Source organism: Carassius carassius, chromosome 24 (genome assembly GCF_963082965.1).
Source record: "Carassius carassius chromosome 24, fCarCar2.1, whole genome shotgun sequence".
In the NCBI taxonomy this organism is placed as follows: domain Eukaryota; kingdom Metazoa; phylum Chordata; class Actinopteri; order Cypriniformes; family Cyprinidae; genus Carassius; species Carassius carassius.
In genome coordinates, this window is record NC_081778.1 from 13016209 (window position 1) to 13038122 (window position 21914).

Genomic DNA, 21914 nt, shown 5'->3' on the forward strand with positions numbered 1-21914 from the left:
GGACAGCGCTGACAACACCTTTTTGTGCAAACTGCGTGACTAGTGTACATTTGCGAGCTCGTGTTATTTCAGTAATTCCTGTGTGGTGTATAGGTACTGTATGCTAATTTCCATTATTACTGTTAACTATGCAAGTGATATAGAACTGTATTGCGCTCAAGAGAGCTGCCTGGAACTACGTTCACTGTGCGTTTCCCTGAAAATAACTGCACACCTCACCTAAATTTAAATTGGACAAATTTTCAAAATGTTAGTCATTAAAATAATAAAATTAATAATAATAATAATAATAAACATCTCAAGTGGCATATTTATCAGGCATTTAGGGGAAACACAAGTCAATAGGAATAGAAATTATAGATCAATATTCCCAATTTCCTATGAAATATAAGATTCTAATGAAAAAGTTGCCGAGTTATTACTCCCATTATTGCACTTCTCCTTTTTTTCATAATGGTATGTCTCAAGAACACATTAATATGCAAATTAGATGCAATGTATAGATGTATAGAATGGAAATACCAATTTATGGACATTTCACGAACATATTACATAAAGTAAAATAGTACTGTATATCAAATCATACTGTTATATCTTTCATAACATGGTTAAGAACCATCTTTGTGCAAATTTTGTTTAAAAAATTGCCTGAAACCTAAAAACTGATTTTTTTTTCTATACATGCCTTTTCATGTGTTTATTTATTTATTTATTATTATTAAATTACTCCTGGCATCCTTGACAAAGAACAGAAAAAGATATGAATAAAAAAATCTTTTTTTTTTGTTTTTCAAATCTTTTTTTTTTTATATATATGTTTATTATGCTCCAACCAATGTAATGACATAAATAAAATAAATAAATTCTACAAAGCTGGTTATTAAAATATTAAACAAAAAAAAAACTGATTTTCACATTTTTTTTTTTTTTTTTTTTATTTATTATACTTTAATGTCAGGCTCTTAGTGAAGAAAACTTGTGCAAACAGCAGCTACAGTCAATCACTGATAACATTTTTTTTTCTCTGAAGGTGACATGTACACCTTGCTATTGCTTTATAGCCTGTTTTTTTATTATTATTATTATTTTTTTTTTTCCTAAAAGTCTTAGTATTTACAGAGTTCACAGGCTTTATAAGACTGGTCAATCAATGGCGTCACCAAATCCTTCAGACCATCTGATTACATTTACAGTAAATTACATATTTTCTTTGCATTTAAAACCTGTTTTGTTTTCCCTTCTGAATCAGGGACAAGCTTGTTGTGTAATAAATAGCTCAATGTCTCAAGTACAACTTATACAAGAAATCTACATATTTGCTTTTCTAAAGCACCATCTAGTGTAAGAACAACTGCTCAGTTATTTTCAGTAGGGCCTTTCCAATAAAATACATCCATAATTTAAAACCAATTATTTATCTGAAAATCTGCTATGAATAAATAGCACCCCCCCCCCCCCCCCCAAAGATATACATAATTTTAAGATATCTTTAAAGTTTATGCAAATTCAACTAATAGTCGCTTTAATCTAGACTTCTACTTCCTGCTTCTGGTAGCAATTCTGCAGCTAAGATACAGTGTGCTGCCTTGGGATATTTTTCTGATTGTCTATAAACTGTTTGTTGGTCATGATCTAAAAAGGCATCATATTGTTTTGTGATTTGTGCATGTAGCTCACATTGCAGACTAATTGGACTACATAGGAATAAAGATGTGGCTATTATTAACTAAAAATAACAAAAAATCTGCCCTACACTACAGAGTGAAAGTGTGCTGTATGAAAACATTTGAATTCCCAACGTGATGTTTCTGTACTGTAACATACAGAATACTGGATCCACTGTGATGTTTCCTGTTATAACAGTTCTGTAAATTCTTGCTGTTTCAGAAGCCAGTTTTCTATTTCACAGTCTTGCATGATTCAGCTTCTTTGTTCCTTTCACACTGTTGAACTGGCGGATGCTTCTTTGGCTGTGCAATACTGTTCTATCCTGTGTGGTTAGTGTGAGTGTGTCTCTCTCTAGTGGAGGACTCACTCATCACAGTCTTCAGTTAGAGGAAGGATGCTGTCCTGTCTTCAGTAGTGGATTTAGGATACATCATGTCCTTCCATCATTTATGTCCTGGGCTCAAGTCTGTGTGAGAGCTCAAACAGAGTCTGTTGATTGTCGATGACGTGCAGGTAATTGATGTACGTTCTCACTTCTATGCTGTCTTTCTGGGACAGCATGTTTCCTGATGGACACAAATCATTATTATACCCTATAGAAACCAACACATCAGTAGTGAGGATGACTCTGAGTGTACAATACTTTCTGCTATCCGGGCTTTAAATGAAGAGAGAAATTTGTGGGCAAGGTGGAAAACATGTTCCAAACAGTCATTTATTTGCAACTTCATTGGATGTTTTAGCTGGGCCGAGATTACACTTCAGCAAGGTAAGGAAAACATTATTTTACAGTTATTATCTATGTGTGATTTGAGCACTTACCCATGTGATCTATCCGACACTGGCTGATAATGCGCAATGTGTCTGCTATCATGTGCTGCACATAAAATACACTCACATTAGCTTGTTTTGCTCACTTGATGGGACATGACATTAAAAGGAATAGTTGCCCAAAAATTTAATTTCAAGGGTTATTTACTCACCCTCATGTCATTCCAAACTTGTATGACTTTCTTAAAAAAAAATAATAATAATAATCTTGGTGACATAGAAAAAAGAAAGTCATACAAGATTAAAATGATTTGAGGGTGAGTAAATGATGAAAATCTCATTTTTGGGTGAACTAGCTTTTAAATAAAAATAAAAATACCTCTATAAGGTCTAATTGTTCACTTACTAGTTTATCAAAGTTGACTAGGTTGTCGAGAAATGTTCTGTTGCCCTCATGAATGAAGGTAATATCTGTTCAGATAGAATCTGTTTAGAATTCATTACACATTACTTTGGCAAAAAGTCTCTCAAGAAAAATCTCTCACCATGTCCTAACCAGATCCGTGGCAATAAATGCTATTTCTTTTGTTCAAAACAGCCATGATCAGACATTTTGTCAATAGCTTGTTTGTTTTATTTATGCTGTGTTGTGATTGGTAGCTCTGTCCACGCCAAAATCTCAGTAGTCCAAAATATCTGTTAGAATGGGATTTTTTCTACATACAATATATGAATCATTCAAGCATTTATTTGGGTAAAAATAGCTTTCTTTTGTATTACCTTTTTTTTTTTTTTTAAGAAAAATTCCATGTATTTTTGTAGTGTGAAGTCTGATGTTTGAGAAAATATAAGTGGTCAGTAACCTTTTTTTTTTATTATTATTATTTTTAAACCGTACGCAAAATTTGTCCCATGATGTGATATAAAAAAAAAGGAGAAAAAAGCTTCATAATATACAAGTAGCATAAAAGAGAATTATCTTCATTGTTAGACACTTTATTATTTACATTTAGTGTTATTTATTTAATGTGAAATTATGAATAATATTATTTACCCCATGACCTGTAGGACATTACCGAGACAAACTTTGACAAAATTTGCTGTCATCTTTTCAAAATTGCTGAAAATTAGACCATTTTAAGATTTAAGATTAAAATTCTAAATATATTTATTTATATCTTGTGTGACAGTGAAAATACCATGTCATGTCAACAACCCATATATATATATATACAGTATAGTGTTCCTGTAGCTCAATTGTTAGAGCACTGCGCTATCGAGCGCAAGGTTAGGGGTTTGATTCCCCGGGAACACATGATATGTAAAAATTGATAGCCTGAATGCACTGTAAGTCGCTTTAGCGTCTGCTAAATGCATAAATTTAACTTAATTTTTATAAAATTTTATATATATATATATATATATATATATATATATATATATATATATATATATATATATATATATACAGTACAGACCAAAAGTTTGGACACACCTTCTCATTCAAAGAGTTTTCTTTATTTTCATGACTATGAAAATTGTAGAGTCACACTGAAGGCATCAAGGGCTATTTGACCAAGAAGGAGAGTGATGGGGTGCTGCGCCAGATGACCTGGCCTCCACAGTCACCGGACCTGAACCCAATCGAGATGGTTTAGGGGTGAGCTGGACCACAGATTGAAGGCAAAAGGGCCAACAAGTGCTAAGCATCTCGGGGAACTCCTTCAAGACTGTTGGAAGACCATTTCAGGTGACTACCTCTTGAAGCTCATCAAGAGAATGCCAAGAGTGTGCAAAGCAGTAATCAAAGCAAAAGGTGGCTACTTTGAAGAACCTAGATTATGACATATTTTCAGTTGTTTCACACTTTTTTGTTATGTATATAATTCCATATATTTCCACGTGTGTTAATTCATAGTTTTGATGCCTTCAGTGTGAATCTACAATTTTCATAGTCATGAAAATAAAGAAAACTCTTTGAATGAGAAGGTGTGTCCAAACTTTTGGTCTGTACTATATATATATATATATATATATATATATATATATATATATATATACAGTATATATATGCTATACTTCAATCATGCTGTCCACATAAGTCCCTGCCCTACTGTACATGTTTTGTTCTGTTTATTATAATTTTTTCACTTGCAAATCACAGTACAAAATAAAATCTCTGGCTACTTCTGTTCCATTGCAACATTAATGATCAAATATCTTTTGGAACAGTTGTGCTTGCTTCATATGAAACAGCAGTTTCGTGTTCAGTGAGATAAATAGCTTCTGGCTGGTTAGGACACGGTGTCACATGCAGATTATTAATATTTATTAATCATGTATGTTGTGAATCTTAAATTTGCTTTTCTGCACCTTTCAGAAGCAGAGGCAGGAAAGGGATCTTGGGAGACTTCATCTTCCTGAAGGCATCTCTGTAGGCTTTGTGATTTAAAGAAGGGTCCTGCGGGTCATGAAAAAGCATTCATGTGTACATATTTGCGGGTTTGTTTTATTTTACACTGAAACCATCTGGTTAGACTCAAATCTCTTCCTCTGTAACATCACCCACTGTTTCCTCCCTGGAGGCCAGAGACTCCCATATGATTACGGCTTCATATATTATGTCCTAATGAGCCGTAAACGGCACAAAATTCTCTAGCAGGGGGTGAACTAGCAGGAGGCAATTTAAGATTGTGATGAGACAATCACTTACCGTCAAGCTCTCCATCTCGGAGAACAACTTCCTGAACTTCCCAGGGACTTTCTAAAAATGAGGACAGGTAAAAAAAAAAAAAACCTTTAGAACTGAAGCCAATGTACAGTTCCAGTTTCGCAGAGTTTGCAATGCACTTCTTGCTTCTAAAACATAATACATCATAAAGATTGATGATGAAAAACTGCAAGACTACAAACTTCCACATATATAGTAGTATATTTCTGTGCACTGGAGATGGTGTCTTCCTACCTCCCATGTCTGAGTGAGTCGACTGACAGCAGGACTGTTCAGTCCCATAATGATGGCAAAGAATGAGCTCAGGTTCCTCTGTGCTTTACAGCTAAAAAGAAAGGAAGATCACATGAGCGTGCTCATTGTTTGAAATATCTGAAATATTTGAATAGAACGAAATACGACCACAAATAACTTAATTTTCTAGAGAAACTTTCTTCCACAATGTCAGGGTGTTGATGTGATTGCTAGGATGTCTTGAGTTGCTAGGTGGATGTTTGCTAGGGCTATGGTCGTTCAGCTTAAATATGGGATTATTTCAGATTGGACTGAAGGTCTGGAATTCATGGCAGCTTTCATTGGCCAAAACCGTTTGACCGACATGTCAAACAACCAACTACAGTTCATTTCGTTCATCATCACATTTTGAGGCGTAGAAATGTCACCGAAATAACAGACCAGTGTGTAAAACTCTTGGACGTATTTTAAAGATTCTATACATATTTCACATACTTTAGAAAATCCAGTGTTTAGTTGATCCTGATAAGCGCTCGTCGTCACAGTTGTAAACACGGCTGCATTCTTCTTTCGTGAAGGGGTTTGGCGCCACTGTATTTTTGTTTTCAGGCGGAACATTAAAGAACGCGACACATGTCTCGCAGAAATCCTGTAGAATTCAACCAATCCGATGACGACTTTGACACTCCTGAAGTGTTTCCACTTTTGTGTCCCATTTGCATTAAACGTTTAGCCAACGGTCTGTGGGCGTGACATCTCAGGCTGAGACTAAGTGTACACTTACTGTGCTGCGATCTTGATGAATTTCTTGAAGAGCTGCACACGTTTGCAGAGGTTTGGGCACAGGAGCACTTCAGTCATCACCCACTGCTGAGTCTCATTGCAGCGCTGCAACAGCTGCTCCAGCGCCATCGTGTGGCCGGCGCTCGCGTCTCGGCTCAGTGTAAAGTATACCAGCTCTTGCTGCAGAGAAAGGTAAAATGTCATGGCTCTGAGATTGTTGAACATTGTTAGCGGTTCTTTTTTGGAATCAAAACTATTGAGTGTGTTTGATTACAAGCCAGCCATGTTCTTAAAATGATCACTGCCATTGTATATATTTACTTTCATTCCAGACTGATATTACATCAAGTAACTGTGTTTGAGTCTAATGTAACTAACTCAGTGGTTGATTTTAAATTTAAACTTTAGTTTGTATTTCACTGATATCTTTTTCTAGGAAACCTTCTCTAGTGCTGCACTGTCGGAAATGTGCAGACATTACCTCATGCACGATACTAAAGAGACTCCAGTCACAGTTGGTGAGCGACACGGCTACATCCCACGTGTTCATGCTCAGCATCTTCACTGAGCGCTGCTGCCCGTTATCAGTGAAGGGACTCTGGGAGAACAGAAGATAGACATCCTGATTGTTATTAAACTGTTGGTTTTAGTGCAAATTCACTTGCTCTTTTCAAATTAAATGGTAAATTGACTGCATTTATATAGCGCTTTCAACAGACCCCATGGCCATCCAAAGCAATTTACAAGTTGCCTCACATTCACCAACAACCTACATGAACCACTGAGCCACTGCCGCCCATTAAGATTAAGATTAAAATTAAGATGAATATACTATGTATACACACATATTCCTGGTTTACCCAGACCAGTTATGAATACTAAGCTAAAGTGGGTCAATCACAAATTGTCATAGACATTAGAATCTTGAGCATATTTGATTCCCAATATTTGCATATCAACAAGTATTGGATATCCTGCAACTTGATCCAGCATAAGAGAAGGTAAGGTAAGGTTTTGTATATTATTCAAGTTTATTTTCATACTTGCAAAGAGTTTGTTTCTGGCATAAAATCCTGGCAGGAACTTTGGTGCAAAAAAAGTTTAGAATACAGTGTGCTTCAAGTTGTACAGTTGTGTGTGGACTTGAACTAATGGTGTGGAAAGCAGGATTCTTTTAAGAGCAGTTCAGAGAACAACATTCTGACTCTCACCATGATCTCCATCAGGTCTCTTCTGCAGACGTGCAGCCTCTCAGCGGCACTGAGTGAAGACGAGAACACACACTGATCTGACTGAAGCAGAACCTTCTCTGGAAATAACGATGGAGAGAAAGCGTCAGTGTCAGGGAATATCAAAAGGGTAAACAGTGAGCTACAACAGAAATCAGGTAACTAAAAATTTATTTAGAAATGATTTACTTAGTCCCAAGAGCCAATTGCGCAGTAGGAAAAAGTTAAATAAGAGAGTTCTTACAAAATACTTGAGGCCATGCCAAAAGTGAGTGCACCACTAAAAAATGGTGCATTATTTGCTGAAGAGGTTCTTTTTAAAAATTAAATTTTTACGTTATATTTTATAATCAATTCCATCATTTTTTTTATAAGTATGGTGCATGACAATTTTAAATAACAAAAATGTATTATTTCATTAATCATACAAAAAAAAAATCCTTAAAGGTGCAGTATGTAATTTGGAAAGCAGCGGTTGAAATGGATACTGCAGTCCAAATTCTAAATATTGGCCAAAGTTGCTTTTCCTGTCTCTGGTCCTCAAACTCCACACTCATGGGAGTTGCCAGATTGAGAACACGTAACAGGAAAAATGTAGTACGCTCTGTTTTCCGTCACCTGGCAACCCAGTGTGTGGAAAAACTATCGGCATTGTTTTTCGGAGAAACAAGTATGTGAACTTGTTATTTCTGCAAACATATGGTTTTTTTAATGCTTTATAACAGTCAAAACAATTACATACAGCACCTTTAAGACAGGCTTTAAGCTCTGTTGTACCCTAATTACTTGTTTAAAAGCATGATGGCACCCCAGCAGACAGGGATGTCTCATACATGTCTCAACATAAAGCTGCAGTGATGTCAATCAATATAAAAATAGACAGTTGAATGAACTTGCTCAGACCTCCAGGATAAGTGACAGCCATCAACACCATGTCGTCTTCAGCACAGTCGAACCTTTCAGCCACAGTGCTCAGCAGTTCCTGCACGGACACCTCACTGTGGGTCCTCACACTCACGTATGAGTCTATGGTCACATACACACGACACAGCACTGAGGAGAAACACACACACCCAACACTGCATGAATCAGCCACCAGTTCTCATAAAAATGCTATAAAATAAGATTTTCATGTGCTGTTATTCATAAACAACCTGCCGTGGGTCTCCAGCAACTCTGCAGGCAGTCAGAACTCTATGAGAGTATACAGGAGAGAAATATGAGGGAATATTTTATGAGCTTACCTTCCTTCCTCTCCCTCTGAGCTCCTCTCACAGGGTGCCAGTTCTCCTTTAGACTCAGCTGATGGAAGAGAGCTTTATTCTGGAACGTAGTAAATGTGTGGCATTGAGAATATTATTGTTTATGAGAAATACACAGACTCACACAGATACACACACAAAACGGTGAAAGCCTGATAGTGTACAACTCATCATCTCAGTCTTTAAAATGAGTAGTGTTATTGTTAAGTAAAACTAAAACAAAACATTAACGGAAATATTTCATTAATTTAAATACAGATGAAATCTAATTAAAATATATAAAAAATAAAAAAAAAATTGAAATGAACATGTGAATTACTATACCATATTACTATAATAATGACTATAATTGCAGAAAAATAAATTTAAATATTAATTTTAAAAATAGCACAAAATAAGTACAACTTGGACAATATTGTAAAAAATAAAGCAAAAAATATCAAAATAAAAGCTAATTTCATGTAATTCATAATTTTCATTGATATTATAATAATATAAATAATACTAAAATAACACTGAACAAGAGGAATATTTTTAATTTTTTAAATATAAATTACTAGCAGCAGAAATTCCATAGCTAAAGCAGCCGCTTTAAAGGGATACTCGACCCCAAAATGAACATTTTCTCATTAATCACTTACCCCCATGTCTACCAAACTCGAAAAAGCTTTGTTCGTCTTCGGATCACAATTTAAGATATTTCGGATGAAAACGGTGAGGTTTGTGACTGTCCCATAGACTACCAAGTAAAATACACTGTCAAGGTCCATAAAAGTATGAAAAGCATCATCAGAACAGTCCACCTGCCATCAGTGGTTCAACAGTAACGTTATGAAGAGACAACAATACTTTTTGAATTAAAAAAAAAAAAAAAATTCAACAAACTTTATTCAACAATTTGTGACACAGAGGAGACAAATTGTTAAATAAGGTCTTTTTTTTAATTTGCATACAAAAAGTATTGTCGTCACTTCATAACTTTATGAAGACTTTTTTATGCAAAACTTTGACTCCTCTGTGTCACTCCACAGACGAGACAAATTGTTGATTAAAGTCTTTTTTTTTTTTTTTTTGCATACAGAAAGGATTCTCGTCGCTTCATAATGTTACTGTTGAAACACTGATGGCAGATGGACTATTCTGACAATGCTTTAGACACTTTCTGGACCTTGACGGTGTATTTTACTTGGCTGTCTATGGGACAGTCACAAGCCCAGATTTCATCCAAAATATCTTAAATTGTGTTCTGAAAATGAACAAAGCTTTTACGGGTTTGGAACGACATGGGGGTAAGTGATAAATGACAAAATCTTCATTTTGTTGCGGAGTATCCCTTTAAATGTTTGAGCTCTTTAAAGCAGGATGGATTCTGATAGGCTGACTGGCTTTTGAAAGTGATTCCAGCTATATCGTTCTTCTGTGTTGTTATAATTATAGTCGTGGTGTGGAATTAAAACTTTATAGATATCGTTATTATCCCTGGTGTGAATGGGCTCATATTTAACATTTTTATAATATTTCTTAAGCCCATTTTGGAAAAGCTCTCTATTAAAATCTGTGGTTGAAACTTGCAGGTTACTTTAGGATGGAGTTTGTTTTTTTCTTTAGTTTTTTTCTTTGTTGAAGTGAGAATGATAGAAGTGATCGAAGCCTGAAATGTCCTGCATTTGCTTTTTTAAATCACAAAGCCTCAAGCGTGTGCAAGTGTCAATACAATGACTCTTAAGTGTCAATATAGTGATTTCTGTACAATCTTTCCCCAATAAAACACAAGGAGTTTAATCAAAGTACACTGAGAAGGCTTAATAGAGATTCTGTGCAGGTAATACAATAGATGGTCTTAACTCTTACCTTCCTTTGTGGAGAGTATTCATCTACCGTGCTGAGAGATGAGAGGGGTAGGACGAAGGAGACAAAAAGAAACAGAGAAGAATGAGTCAAAGGAATCACTTGTAATATAAATGTGCCATTATATAAATTCTGCAAGATGGCATCTCCCACACACTGCGAGGAACAGTCGTAAAAAGCCTTTTCTCATTCAGATCAGGCCTGAATCATCAGCGCTAACATTAAAGTCTGACACGACGTGATTTACTGATTGCCTCATCTAAATGAAAGCGCATAACTTCCTCATCCATGCACACCTCATTCTGATTAAACAGCCTGATAAAAACGGGCAATCAGAGGGAGCTTTATAGTCTCCATATTCCCCATCTGATGCCTCTATAATTAATCATTGGCCTTTCATGAAGCACCAGCAGGCATGTGATGTATAGCCGAGAGGTCAAAGCCAGGACTTCTGCTTACTAAACAGAAATACTGGATAAGATCTCATATGCTAAGCTCTTTGACCTGGTGGATTTAGTTTATTCTGCAGTCTGATCTGAATATTACAAAGCCCCTTTCCTAATTCTGTGTTAATAAAGTTTAACATTTATTCACCCAAAAAGCCTTACCCTGACCTTACTGTAGTTACTGTATAAACATGGCTGTCCTGTCTTCAGAAAGCAAGGTGATGTGAAACATGACCAAAGTAAAAAAAAAAAAAAGAGAGAGATTTTAAGTACTTTGTAGAATTTTGTTGTGTATTAGTGTGTGTGTGTGTGTGTGTGTGTGTGTGTGTGTATATATATATCATGTTTGGGCAAGGTAACACGTTATTATTAAGTTAATGCATTAATTGACTAACATTGACAATTACTTTATTTTAATTATTATTATTTTTTTATTATTATTATGAAAGTCCGTTGCTCACTGGCTCTGAATACACATAGGCCTACAGATGAATCATGGTTCACAGGAGGGGGTGCTCTCGATCAAATAATTTGGCTAAGCATCAACATTTACAAACAACTTTCCACTGTTATTTTTAACAGAAAAGAATGCAACAAGCTTGTAATCATGACTTTTTAAGTTGTAAATAGGAAGTTTCCAATAGCACATGAAGGCAGCAGAGAATCGCTCTCACTCAACACAGTGGAGTGAATCATTTCGTTAACTTTGCGGTTTATTATTTTGAGTGGTATGGGATGCGGTAACACATGGCCCTTTCACAATATATTGCTTTACAGATCTACGCTTTCGCCGCTCAGAAATATTCATGCAATCATGCAGCACATTATCAGAAGATCTGCACTCCGGCACGGTTAGCGCTCACACTCACTGATCTATATGATCTATATATAAGTGAACTGAGCTCTTGCCCACCTCTTCCAACTGAGACAGGGACTGCTAAACGGAATGATCACACTAGTCAAACAAACCAGGCTTTAGGGGTCAAATTTGCTATGGCACTGTTAAGATTGCCTAGTGTGAGCACAGCCTAATTATTCTCCTGCATCACGCACACATGAGTCTCTACCCGCCCATCAAGTTTTGTCCAGCGCCACACTGATCGTGCAGGTCTCTAATAGGAAGGTGCCTGTTATAATGTTATGATTGAATCTTGTTTTATATTTAGTTTAATTACATTAATGTTATAAGTTGAGATTTAGGCTACAAATAAATATTTTAACTGCTACTATGTAAAAGGAACACTGCTGTAAAAAGCACCTTATTTGTTTAAAGTGTTTGCAAACCAAATGTTATTACACTTTTGTTTATATACCAGTAGGCCTACTTTTAAATGTAAAAAAGTGCACAATACATTACTTTTGAATGCATAATTAGTTTTGTGCATAACAATGTGATTAATCGCAGACAATAGCACTAATATACTATATAAATATATAAGCATACGTTTTTATTGAAAAACGTCAGCTCTAAAATAAGAAAATGCTAACTATTTTAATATAATATAATATAATATAATATAATATAATATAATATAATATAATATAATATAATATAATATAATATAATATAATATAATATAATATAATATAATATAATATAATATAATATAAAACACTCACAAATCTGAAAGGACACATGCATCTCAGTTTGAATAGATTTTTTTTAGACACCCAGTGTAATAATGTGGCTTATTCCCTTGGGCAATGGCGGAACTTGGTTCTAAATTCTGTCATTATTGCTGTCAAAGATTGTGTGTCCTTGCCTTCTGATGTAAAATGTTGTGCATTTTGTAGATCTTTCAGTGTATCGGCTTGTTGCAGTTAATTTCTGTTGAGAGAAATTCAAAAGAAGCCAAAGTCTTCTAAATCCTTTTCAACAAATTAAAGCTCAGTTATCACCCACAGTAGAACCTCTCATCTGGGACTGACTGATGAGAGTTTTACCTGTCAACAGATTGTGAGATGAGAATCACATACAACATAGCTTCTGAATAACATCTTTACACTCTGCTATCATCTCTCTGTTACTCTTTTTCTCATCATATCTCCCGGGGAACACACAAAACGAGGAAGTTGAGGAAAACCTTGTCATGTTGGCCTGGAAAAAGGGTTGCATGGATAAAAACTTCTCCAGCATGATTTATTCAAAATGTAGATAAGCGTTTATACAGACGGGTCCCCATCTGCACTGGCATATCAATTGCCTGGAGTTGCTAGCAGTACGCCTTGCCTTGGACCATCTCAAAGGGCGCTTACGAGGCAAGCAAGTGCTGGTTCGAATGGACAACACAGCGACTCTTGCGTAAATAAACCGACAAGGTTGTCTGCACTCCCGTCGCATTTCGCAACTCGCCTTCCACCTCCTCCTTTAGAGTGGTAAGTTTCTGAGGTCACTGAATGCCATTCACATCCCGAGCCTGCTCAACCGTACGGCCGATGAGCTGTCTCAAGCTACGCTCCTGGGAGAGGTGACTCCATCCCCGGACGGTCCAGCTGATTTGGAGACATTTCAGATCCACTCAGGTAGACCTGTTTGCTTGTCAAGAGACCTCTCACTGCCAATTGTTCTACTCCCTGTCCAAGGGAACACTCAGCATGGACGCACTGGCACACAGCTGGCCACGGGGCCTGCGCATGTATGCGTTTCCCCCAGTGAGCCTTCTCACACAGACGCTGTGCAAGGTTAGGGAGGATGAGGAGCAAGTCTCACTTGTGGCGCTGTATTGGCCCACTCAGACCTGGTTCCCCCAAACTAGTGCTCTTCGCGTTACCCCCTCCCTGGCGGATTCCTCTGAGGAAGGATCTACTGACTCAGAGACTGGGCACCATGTGGCACCCACGTCCAGACCTCTGGAAACTTCATGTCTGGTCCCTGGATGGGACGCGGAGATTCTTGGTGACCTACCCCAGTTAGTGGACACCATCACTTTAGCAAGAGCACCATCTATGAGACACACTTACACCTTGAAGTGGAACCTGTTCGTCGAGTGGTGTTCTTCTCGTCTTGTCCCCCGGAGATATCTGATCAGGGTTGTGCTTTCCTTTTTGCAGCCAGCTGGAAACCCTCAAAGTCCAGGTTGCTGCTATTGCTGCATACCATGACACCGCAGAAGGGAAGTTTATTTCATTGAAAACTCTGCTCCTGCTTGCACTTGCCTCCATCAAGATGGTAGGGGACCTGCACACATTTTTTCTGTCGATGATTCATTCCTAGAGTTTGGGCCGGCTGACTCCCAGGTAATCCTGAGGCCTTGGCCCGGCTATGTGCCCAAGGTTCCTGCTACTCCCTTCAGGGATCAGGTGATGAACCTGCAAGCAATGCCCCCAGAGGAAGCAGACCCAGCCCAAGCTTTGCTCTGTCCTGTCCTAGCCTTGAGATGCTACATAGACCAGACACAAAGCTTTAGGATCTCAGAGCAGCTGTTGTCTAGCAGCTCCTCCTGTGTTCTCACCTCAAATGGGTAGTGGCACTGAGAGGCTCCGGTTAGTGTCGGCTTGCTAAAACCACTTTATATAGTCCATATCGTAGACTCTGTCGAGGTCCTCCATCCCCTCGGTAGCCAGATGTGACGGAGCGTCTTGGGCCAGGCTTTCACTCACTGAATCCTTGAGAACCAGTAGAAGGCTGGGTTCCATATGAGAGACCTAAGTGGATCCCATATGTGTAAAGTCCACGGTATAGCCTTAGAGCCTGTTTTTCCCAATTCGCCCGTCACCGACCTGACGTCGAGAGTGAACGACTGAAAGGGAACATCTCGATTACGTATGGTAACCCTTGTTCCCTGAAGGAGGAAATGGAGACGTCCCACTGCCATGGATACTGTACCAATGCTGAGCGGCTGGGTTACGCTGCGATCAGCTGCACTGGATGCAATAATTGCATGCCAATGTGCATTGGCTCGTCTATCGAATTGATATCCCAATTTGTCGGTCACCGACATGATGTCTCCGTTCCCTCCTTCACAAAACGAAGGTTACCATATATAACCGAGTTTTATGAATAAGAAATGGGTCATTTAAGCCTAATAAAACTGAGTGTGTAATATCAGATGTGATTGTGGCAATGTGGTGACTCACTGTCTCCTTTGCATCCATAGAAGTTTCTGAAGTTCTTTTAGATCCTTCTCCAGTGAGGGAAACTCATAGAGATCACCCAGAACGTATCTGTACAGAGTCTACAAATGTTAAATGAACACAAGAACACATTTTTAGGTTGCAAATGGGGCATAACTTACTGCCATGGCAACTGAAAAATCTGATTCATTTCACTTATTTAAATAACAAAAACGGATAAGTGTGCACCATTTCACAGAGATACATGTTCATGTGTCGCGTATGCTAATGAAAATGTCTAAGGGCATTTAAAAATGCTCTGAAGCCAGCAATAATCTCGTGATCTCGACTCTAGTGTTGCACGGTGCACCGATACTTCAAAAGTATCGCAATTCTCGGAAATTTAAAACGTCACAATTCCTAAATTTATTAGTATCGATACTTCAAAGAATGACTGGGTTCCAGATTTCTAAGAGACGTATTTCATGTTGGTGTGTGCAACGCACGCTTCCAGTGCCTCCCTATGGACGTCTGTGCTTTTTCTCCTCACGCAAGCAGCAAAAAAGCACTACAGCGAGATGGCTGCATTAGTGGCCTTACTAAACTGATTTTGCTTTACTAAAATGTGTGCATAATCGTATTAAATAGTTTAAATAAGTTGTTCAGATGAACAAAGCACGAGGTTTTCTTGCATAATTAACATTTTAATTGTTTGGTCAGACAGTTAATATATAATATTCACATTAATCGGGGATTAAACGTGGATTTATTTTCTTTATGCTAAATATGAAAACGAGCGTATCTGCACAGCACCTATAACTGCGCTTTGTATCTGCTGATTGCTGACCCACTGACCCTGTATACTCATTCATTTCATTCAGGAACGAGATGTATCAGTTCATTTAACTCATTCACGAATGAGAAGATCTCTCGATCTCGTTCAGTGAAGGGCGTATGGGTTCACTACATTCAACAAATCACATGCTCCGTCACATCTTGAGTAACTCTTTGACAGGATGAAACAGTTCACAGAGCTGTTCACGAGCTGCATGCGCTGCTAATAGCGCCGAGCTCGCGCGCTGCTGTGGAGGGAGGAACTTCAGTGAACAAGAAATATGAATCTAGTAGCAACGTATCTTCCGTGATGTCCCCGATGCGCGGGTCGGGGTGGGTAAAGAAATTTTACTTTATTTGCGGGCTGGGGCGGGCCAAATAATTTCATAAAAGCGGGACCTGCGGGTTGGAAAAAAACCCGACCCACACATCACTAGGCTGCATGTGCGAGCGCAAGTGATACTGTGGCCGCCGGTCCACGACTGGTAGACAACGATGACGCTCACTAAAGCTCACTGGCTGAGTTTTCTCTTCTGAAAGAAAAAGTAGCACAACTGACAGAATGATTTACAATATCTGAGATATTGCTGCTAAATTATTTTTTTTTTACTTGAATGCCATTGCTTAAATTGATATTATTTATATTTTGACATTTAATCTCCTGAGTTCAGAAACATTGATTAATATAATCGCTGTTCATATTTTGTTCATAGTTCAGAATCAAGATTCTCTTATGTTTGTATTACTCTTATGTTTCTTATGATAGCTGAGATAATGCTGCTAAATTTATTCTTTCTTTACCTTGAATGTCATTGCTCTATTTTATTTTTTATATTTTGATATTTCATATTTTGTTCAAATGTTTAATATATCTGCTGTTCATATGTTCATTTATTAGTGTTTTATATGATTAGAATGTTGTCCCGGTTTTAAAATGAAGCACATCAATGATATTTGAGAGTGTATTTTCCCTTTTCAGGAAAAGTATTGAAAGAGTATCGAAATCGCAATTCTTAACTAGGTATCGGTATTGAAACAATAATTTTGGTATCGTGACAACACTACTCGACTCATTATGTAGCATTAAGGAATCAAGTACTGTAGGGATGGTGGCATTTTTGTATTTCCAAAAATAATTTCCTCCCTTCTCTCCATCCGTACCTTGAGGAATAGTTTGGTGTGCTCATTGTCCCGGGGCAGGTCTGTGCACAGTGAGCTCCACTGGGACAGCAGGTGCAGCACTTTTCGTTTCCTAAGCAGAGTGTCTCTCCCCTCCTCTTTCATCCTGCCTTTCTTTGAACAATAGGTGGACCAGGAGCAGTTAAGGCTTAAAATCTATTCCAGCACAGTTCAGAGCAAGGAGGAAATGCCTGCGGCTGAATTCTCTGTGTTAAATTAAAACGGGTTCGGTAACAGAGAATTAATTGCATGCCCTCGGCTAAACAGCATGGAATTTGTTAAGTGGTTTAACGCCAGATAGATCGTTAAGATCATGTAAAAGAACATGTGTAACATTGCTATGAATTGCTTATTGTTTCATTATGGGTCGCAGATCATCTCGCTTTTTTAGTTTTAGATTGTTCAGAACAGAGGATACACAATATATAATGTAGAGTTTACATTACTATATACACTGTCAAAACTGTAGTTATATAGTTTATTCACACTTGTGAGTTTATTTCCTAATGTTAAGGGCTTATACTTAAAGTGTTTCTGTTAAGATGTATTTTTGTAGATCAAGGTTAACTGTGCCTTCATGTACATTTCAAAACTAAAATATAAAATTTTAATACATATTAAGTATATTAATAATGTTTACTGTATGTTAACTATCTAATTTATATAATACTATTAAAATAATACAATTTATGAATTTATAAATAATTTAATATATTAAATTAGTTAATAAATTTAATTAAAACTTATATAATATAAAGTATTACTTTACATCATATATACACTAACATTTAAATTTGTAGGTAAAATAGAATAATAATAATAATAATAATTTTATTCAGCAAGGACAAATTAAATTGATCAAAAGTGACAGTAAAGACATATACACACACACACACACACACAAATAAATATATATATTTCAAATAAAAACTTTTTTTTATTTTATTTTTTTTACTTTAATAAGAGAAACCTGAAAAATAAATAAGAGTTCCCACAAAAATATTAAACAGCATAACTATTTTTAACATTATATAGAAATGTTTTTGAGCTGTAAATCAGCATATCAGAATGATTTCTGAAGGATCATGTGACACCGAAGACTGGAGTAATGATGCTGAGCTTTGCATCACAGGAATAAATTACATTTTAAAATATATTAAAAAGGAAAACAGTTATTTTAAATTGTATTAATATATTTAAATATTACGGGTTTTACTATTTTTTTTAATTAAACAAATACAACCTTGGTTAGCATAAGAGACAGCTTTTATAAACATGAAAAATTACTGACCCCAAACTTTTAAGTGGTTCTTTATATTGTACAGCTCACCTTTAAAAATGCAAGCAGGCAACTGTTATAGCAAAAACAACATCAGCAATGAAGCATAAGAGAGGATGTGTTCATATCATGAGAAGGATATTGACCGAGTAGTGCTTGGCACAGGTCACTGGTGGACATGAACACAGGGTACGTCAGCAGGAAGTCATCCAATAGATTCTCTGAACATGAACAGAACATGTAACACATATTAGACATTTAAGTAAGAAAATAACACAAAATCCTGAAAAACTCTGAAGAAACATCATAATGAAGAATGATTTTAAGATTTTAAAGGAATAGTTCACCCTTATGTCATTTCAGTATTATTCGTTTTGTCAGAGGAGACATTTTGAAGAATGATCATTCTGCTCTTTTCAAATAATGATGGTGGATGGGGCTCGAAAAAAGCATAAAAGAATCATATGATCATTCCATATGACTTAAGTGCTATAGTCCGAGTCTTCAAGTCATACAATTTCTTTGTGTGTGAAAAAAAGAATATATATATATAGTGTTCCTGTAGCTCAAGTGGTAGAGCATTGCGTTATCAAGCACAAGGTTGGGTGTCCGATTCCCTGGGAACACATGATAGGTAAAAATTGACAGCCTGAATGCACTGTAATGCATAAATTTAATATGTATCCACTTTTACTGTACTAAACAGAGCAGCTTGTACATTCTGTCAAAACCTTTTTTGTGTTCCATGGAAGAAAATCCATTTACGAAAGACATGGAAATGAATAAACACTGGCCAACATTTCATTTTGGGGCAAACTATTCCTTAAAACCTGTTGGTTTCACAAAGTTAATCATTGCAGCTACATTGAGACAGTAAAGCTAAGACTCTGGTGCATGTACTGTCGCATCATGAAAAATTCAGCACAGCTGAATCAAATCCAACAAGCAGTTTACATGTGCTCTTGTTTGTTTTCTTCTGCTCTCTCTTTTCTCCTTACCCCCTTTCCCCTACATTATCACACTTTAGTATTGCACCACTTTAATTCGAGTTGTGTTTACCTGGAAGCGTTCAGTGCCGCTGTTCATACATCATCTCGCTGTGAAAGTATGACTGAATTAACGAGCCCTTGGTGCGTGGTGACCTTGAGCAAGACTCCCAATGTTTTTAATCCCACAGCACAGCAATGGCGGCAATACTTATCTGACTCGCAGGATGACAGAATGTTTCCTCTGTGTATAGTAAAAAGCCAGATTCAATCATATGCTGTGTAAACTTTGCTAAAGAGATTCATTTCATGCTGGAAAAGACGAAGAACCCTTTATCATTCACCTTAATGTAACCTCATATGAGATGAAGGGATTCTTTGTTTCCATTATTTCATCTACTGACAATAATTCTTAATAGAACAACAGTATCATACAGAATGATAAGGTCTCAGATGAGAAATTCAAAAATGAGCGGTACACAGGATCTAAACGGATCTGATCAACTCACTATTCAAGTGAAACATTTCACTCACGTTTAATTAAGCTTAATTATATGTTAAGCGTTTTGCATGAAAAAATAATAATAATGAAAGAGGTATATATATTATACTATTATATGGTTACAGTATATATATATATATATATATATATATATATATATATATATAAATTGCAATTTCATAAAAAATTCAGCTTTGCCATCAGGGATATTACAACATATTTAAAATCAAATGTTGTTCATTTACTTTCAATTGTAATAATATTTCACAATATTTATACCTAATCAATTTTATTGTATCGATCAAATAAGTGCAGCCTTGGTTAGCAAAGACGACTTCTTCCGAAAACTTTTTTTTTGTTTTGTTTTGTAATTATAACTAATATTCCAAATTGTTATATAGAATCATTATTATTATGTATGTGACCTGTGCTGGCAAAGTGATTCACAATTAGCACATTTTCAAAAATGAGTAGTTATAAAAAATAAAAATCATTACAAATAAAGAAGTTCAAATCAAGAGCATTACGTGATTTCCTCATTTCTTTTACTGATCGATTAACATTAATGACACAGACGTCCTATATTAAGACCTACTGTAATGCATGGATCTAATATAATGTTACACATCAGATGTTATTCCCCAACAGTTAACCAAACATTCACTTAAGACATAACAGATTATGTTTGCGTGAATACTTGTCAAGACAGATATCTTGAAATACTGTAATTCTAAGTTTTGGGATCGCAAGCTTTCTAAAACGAGTCTTTGTGCATACGCTTCGGATCTGTCAGTCAGTATGAGTAAGATCCTTTTCATGGCTTATCACTCTGAATAACTCTTTTTGTGAACATTTTACCAAAATGTAATGTAAAAATGTAACATTTTTCCCCTTGTTTTGCCGGTAGCTTGTAATTCGACAGTGCACATTCCAGCTCATTCTGAGGTCTAACATCATTTAGTTTGCAGATGACACTTGATATTTTTTTACTTCTGCAATGAATTTTATACATTTACAAGTGACTTTTTGGGTCATTATGTGGTTTTTAAGTTCTAGTAAGACGTTAGGTACTGAAAGTATACTTATGAATTAGGTTGTAAAACATGGACATGGCTCCAAGTAATTTCAGCAGTAATTCCACAACTTTGACATGTGTCACAAACATATTACTGGGACAGTCCACTTGGACTGGCTATCTTATTGGGTAAAAATGCTGCTGGTTCATGGATCTTGTGGTTAGTGAGCCCTTACTACTACATCTTAACACTAATAATAATGAGACAAAAGAAAGAGACAAAATACAGAAAAAGTGAGCAAGAAGTAAAAAAAAAAGCAAGAGCTGGGCATTAAATGGCCCTTAATACGCCTGCCCTCTCTGCTGATTCCACTGAAACACACTATTACTCTGGTAAGGCCCTAATGACTTATGTGCATTCACTGCCCATTTCACTTTAATTTGCTCTGCAGGAAACTGAATTCACCATTCGCTCTCACAGACATCAATCGATATTCTCATCTGATCTACTGATCGTCAGAATCTCTACATCTAAGCCTCTGAATTGCAGATCATTTCATAATCTGTTTTTGGCTTGTGAGTAATTTAGATGCAGTCATCATACATTCTGAACACCTTCCAACAAATGTAACAACACTGAGCAAAACCTAATGTTTCACTTCACTTGTTTATTTTTCAGTTAAACATCTAACTCAAATCATAACATTTTGTAATGAAAAAAGGCATTTAAAAAATCTGAATTAGGAACACCATACTAATACTGTGTTTTTCGCCTTCAGAACTGCCTTAATTCTACGTGGCATTGATTCAACAAGGTGCTGAAAGCATTCTTTAGAAATGTTGGCCCATATTGATAGGATAGCATCTTGCAGTTGATGGAGATTTGTGGGATGGACATCCAGGGCACGAAGCTCCCGTTCCACCACATCCCAAAGATGCTCTATTGGGTTGAGATCTGGTGACTTTGGGGCCATTTTAGTACAGTGAACTCATTGTCATGTTCAAGAAACCAATTTGAAATGACTCGAGCTTTGTGACATGGTGCAATTTCCTGCTGGAAGTAGCCATCAGAAAATGGGTACATGGTGGTCATA

The 21914-nt window shown here is 36.5% G+C and overlaps 1 protein-coding gene across 2 annotated transcripts in view; it reads right to left on the reverse strand.

Annotated features, from left to right (window-relative positions):
- Positions 1-1533: 1533 nt before the first annotated feature.
- Positions 1534-21914, reverse strand: part of LOC132102847 (rap guanine nucleotide exchange factor 5-like) — a 78477-nt gene continuing 58096 nt past the window's right edge. For both annotated transcript variants that reach the window (XM_059507530.1, XM_059507531.1), the window contains 15 exons: positions 18460-18538; positions 17021-17165; positions 15050-15147; positions 10530-10560; positions 8661-8739; positions 8320-8469; positions 7399-7496; positions 6669-6785; positions 6189-6367; positions 5405-5495; positions 5153-5203; positions 4813-4900; positions 2846-2910; positions 2491-2545; positions 1534-2234 (listed from right to left, as the gene is read on the reverse strand). In XM_059507530.1, the coding sequence (XP_059363513.1) occupies positions 2116-2234; positions 2491-2545; positions 2846-2910; positions 4813-4900; positions 5153-5203; positions 5405-5495; positions 6189-6367; positions 6669-6785; positions 7399-7496; positions 8320-8469; positions 8661-8739; positions 10530-10560; positions 15050-15147; positions 17021-17165; positions 18460-18538 (1445 nt within the window). In that variant the 3' untranslated portion in view covers positions 1534-2115. The remainder of the gene's footprint in view (positions 2235-2490; positions 2546-2845; positions 2911-4812; positions 4901-5152; positions 5204-5404; positions 5496-6188; positions 6368-6668; positions 6786-7398; positions 7497-8319; positions 8470-8660; positions 8740-10529; positions 10561-15049; positions 15148-17020; positions 17166-18459; positions 18539-21914) is intronic.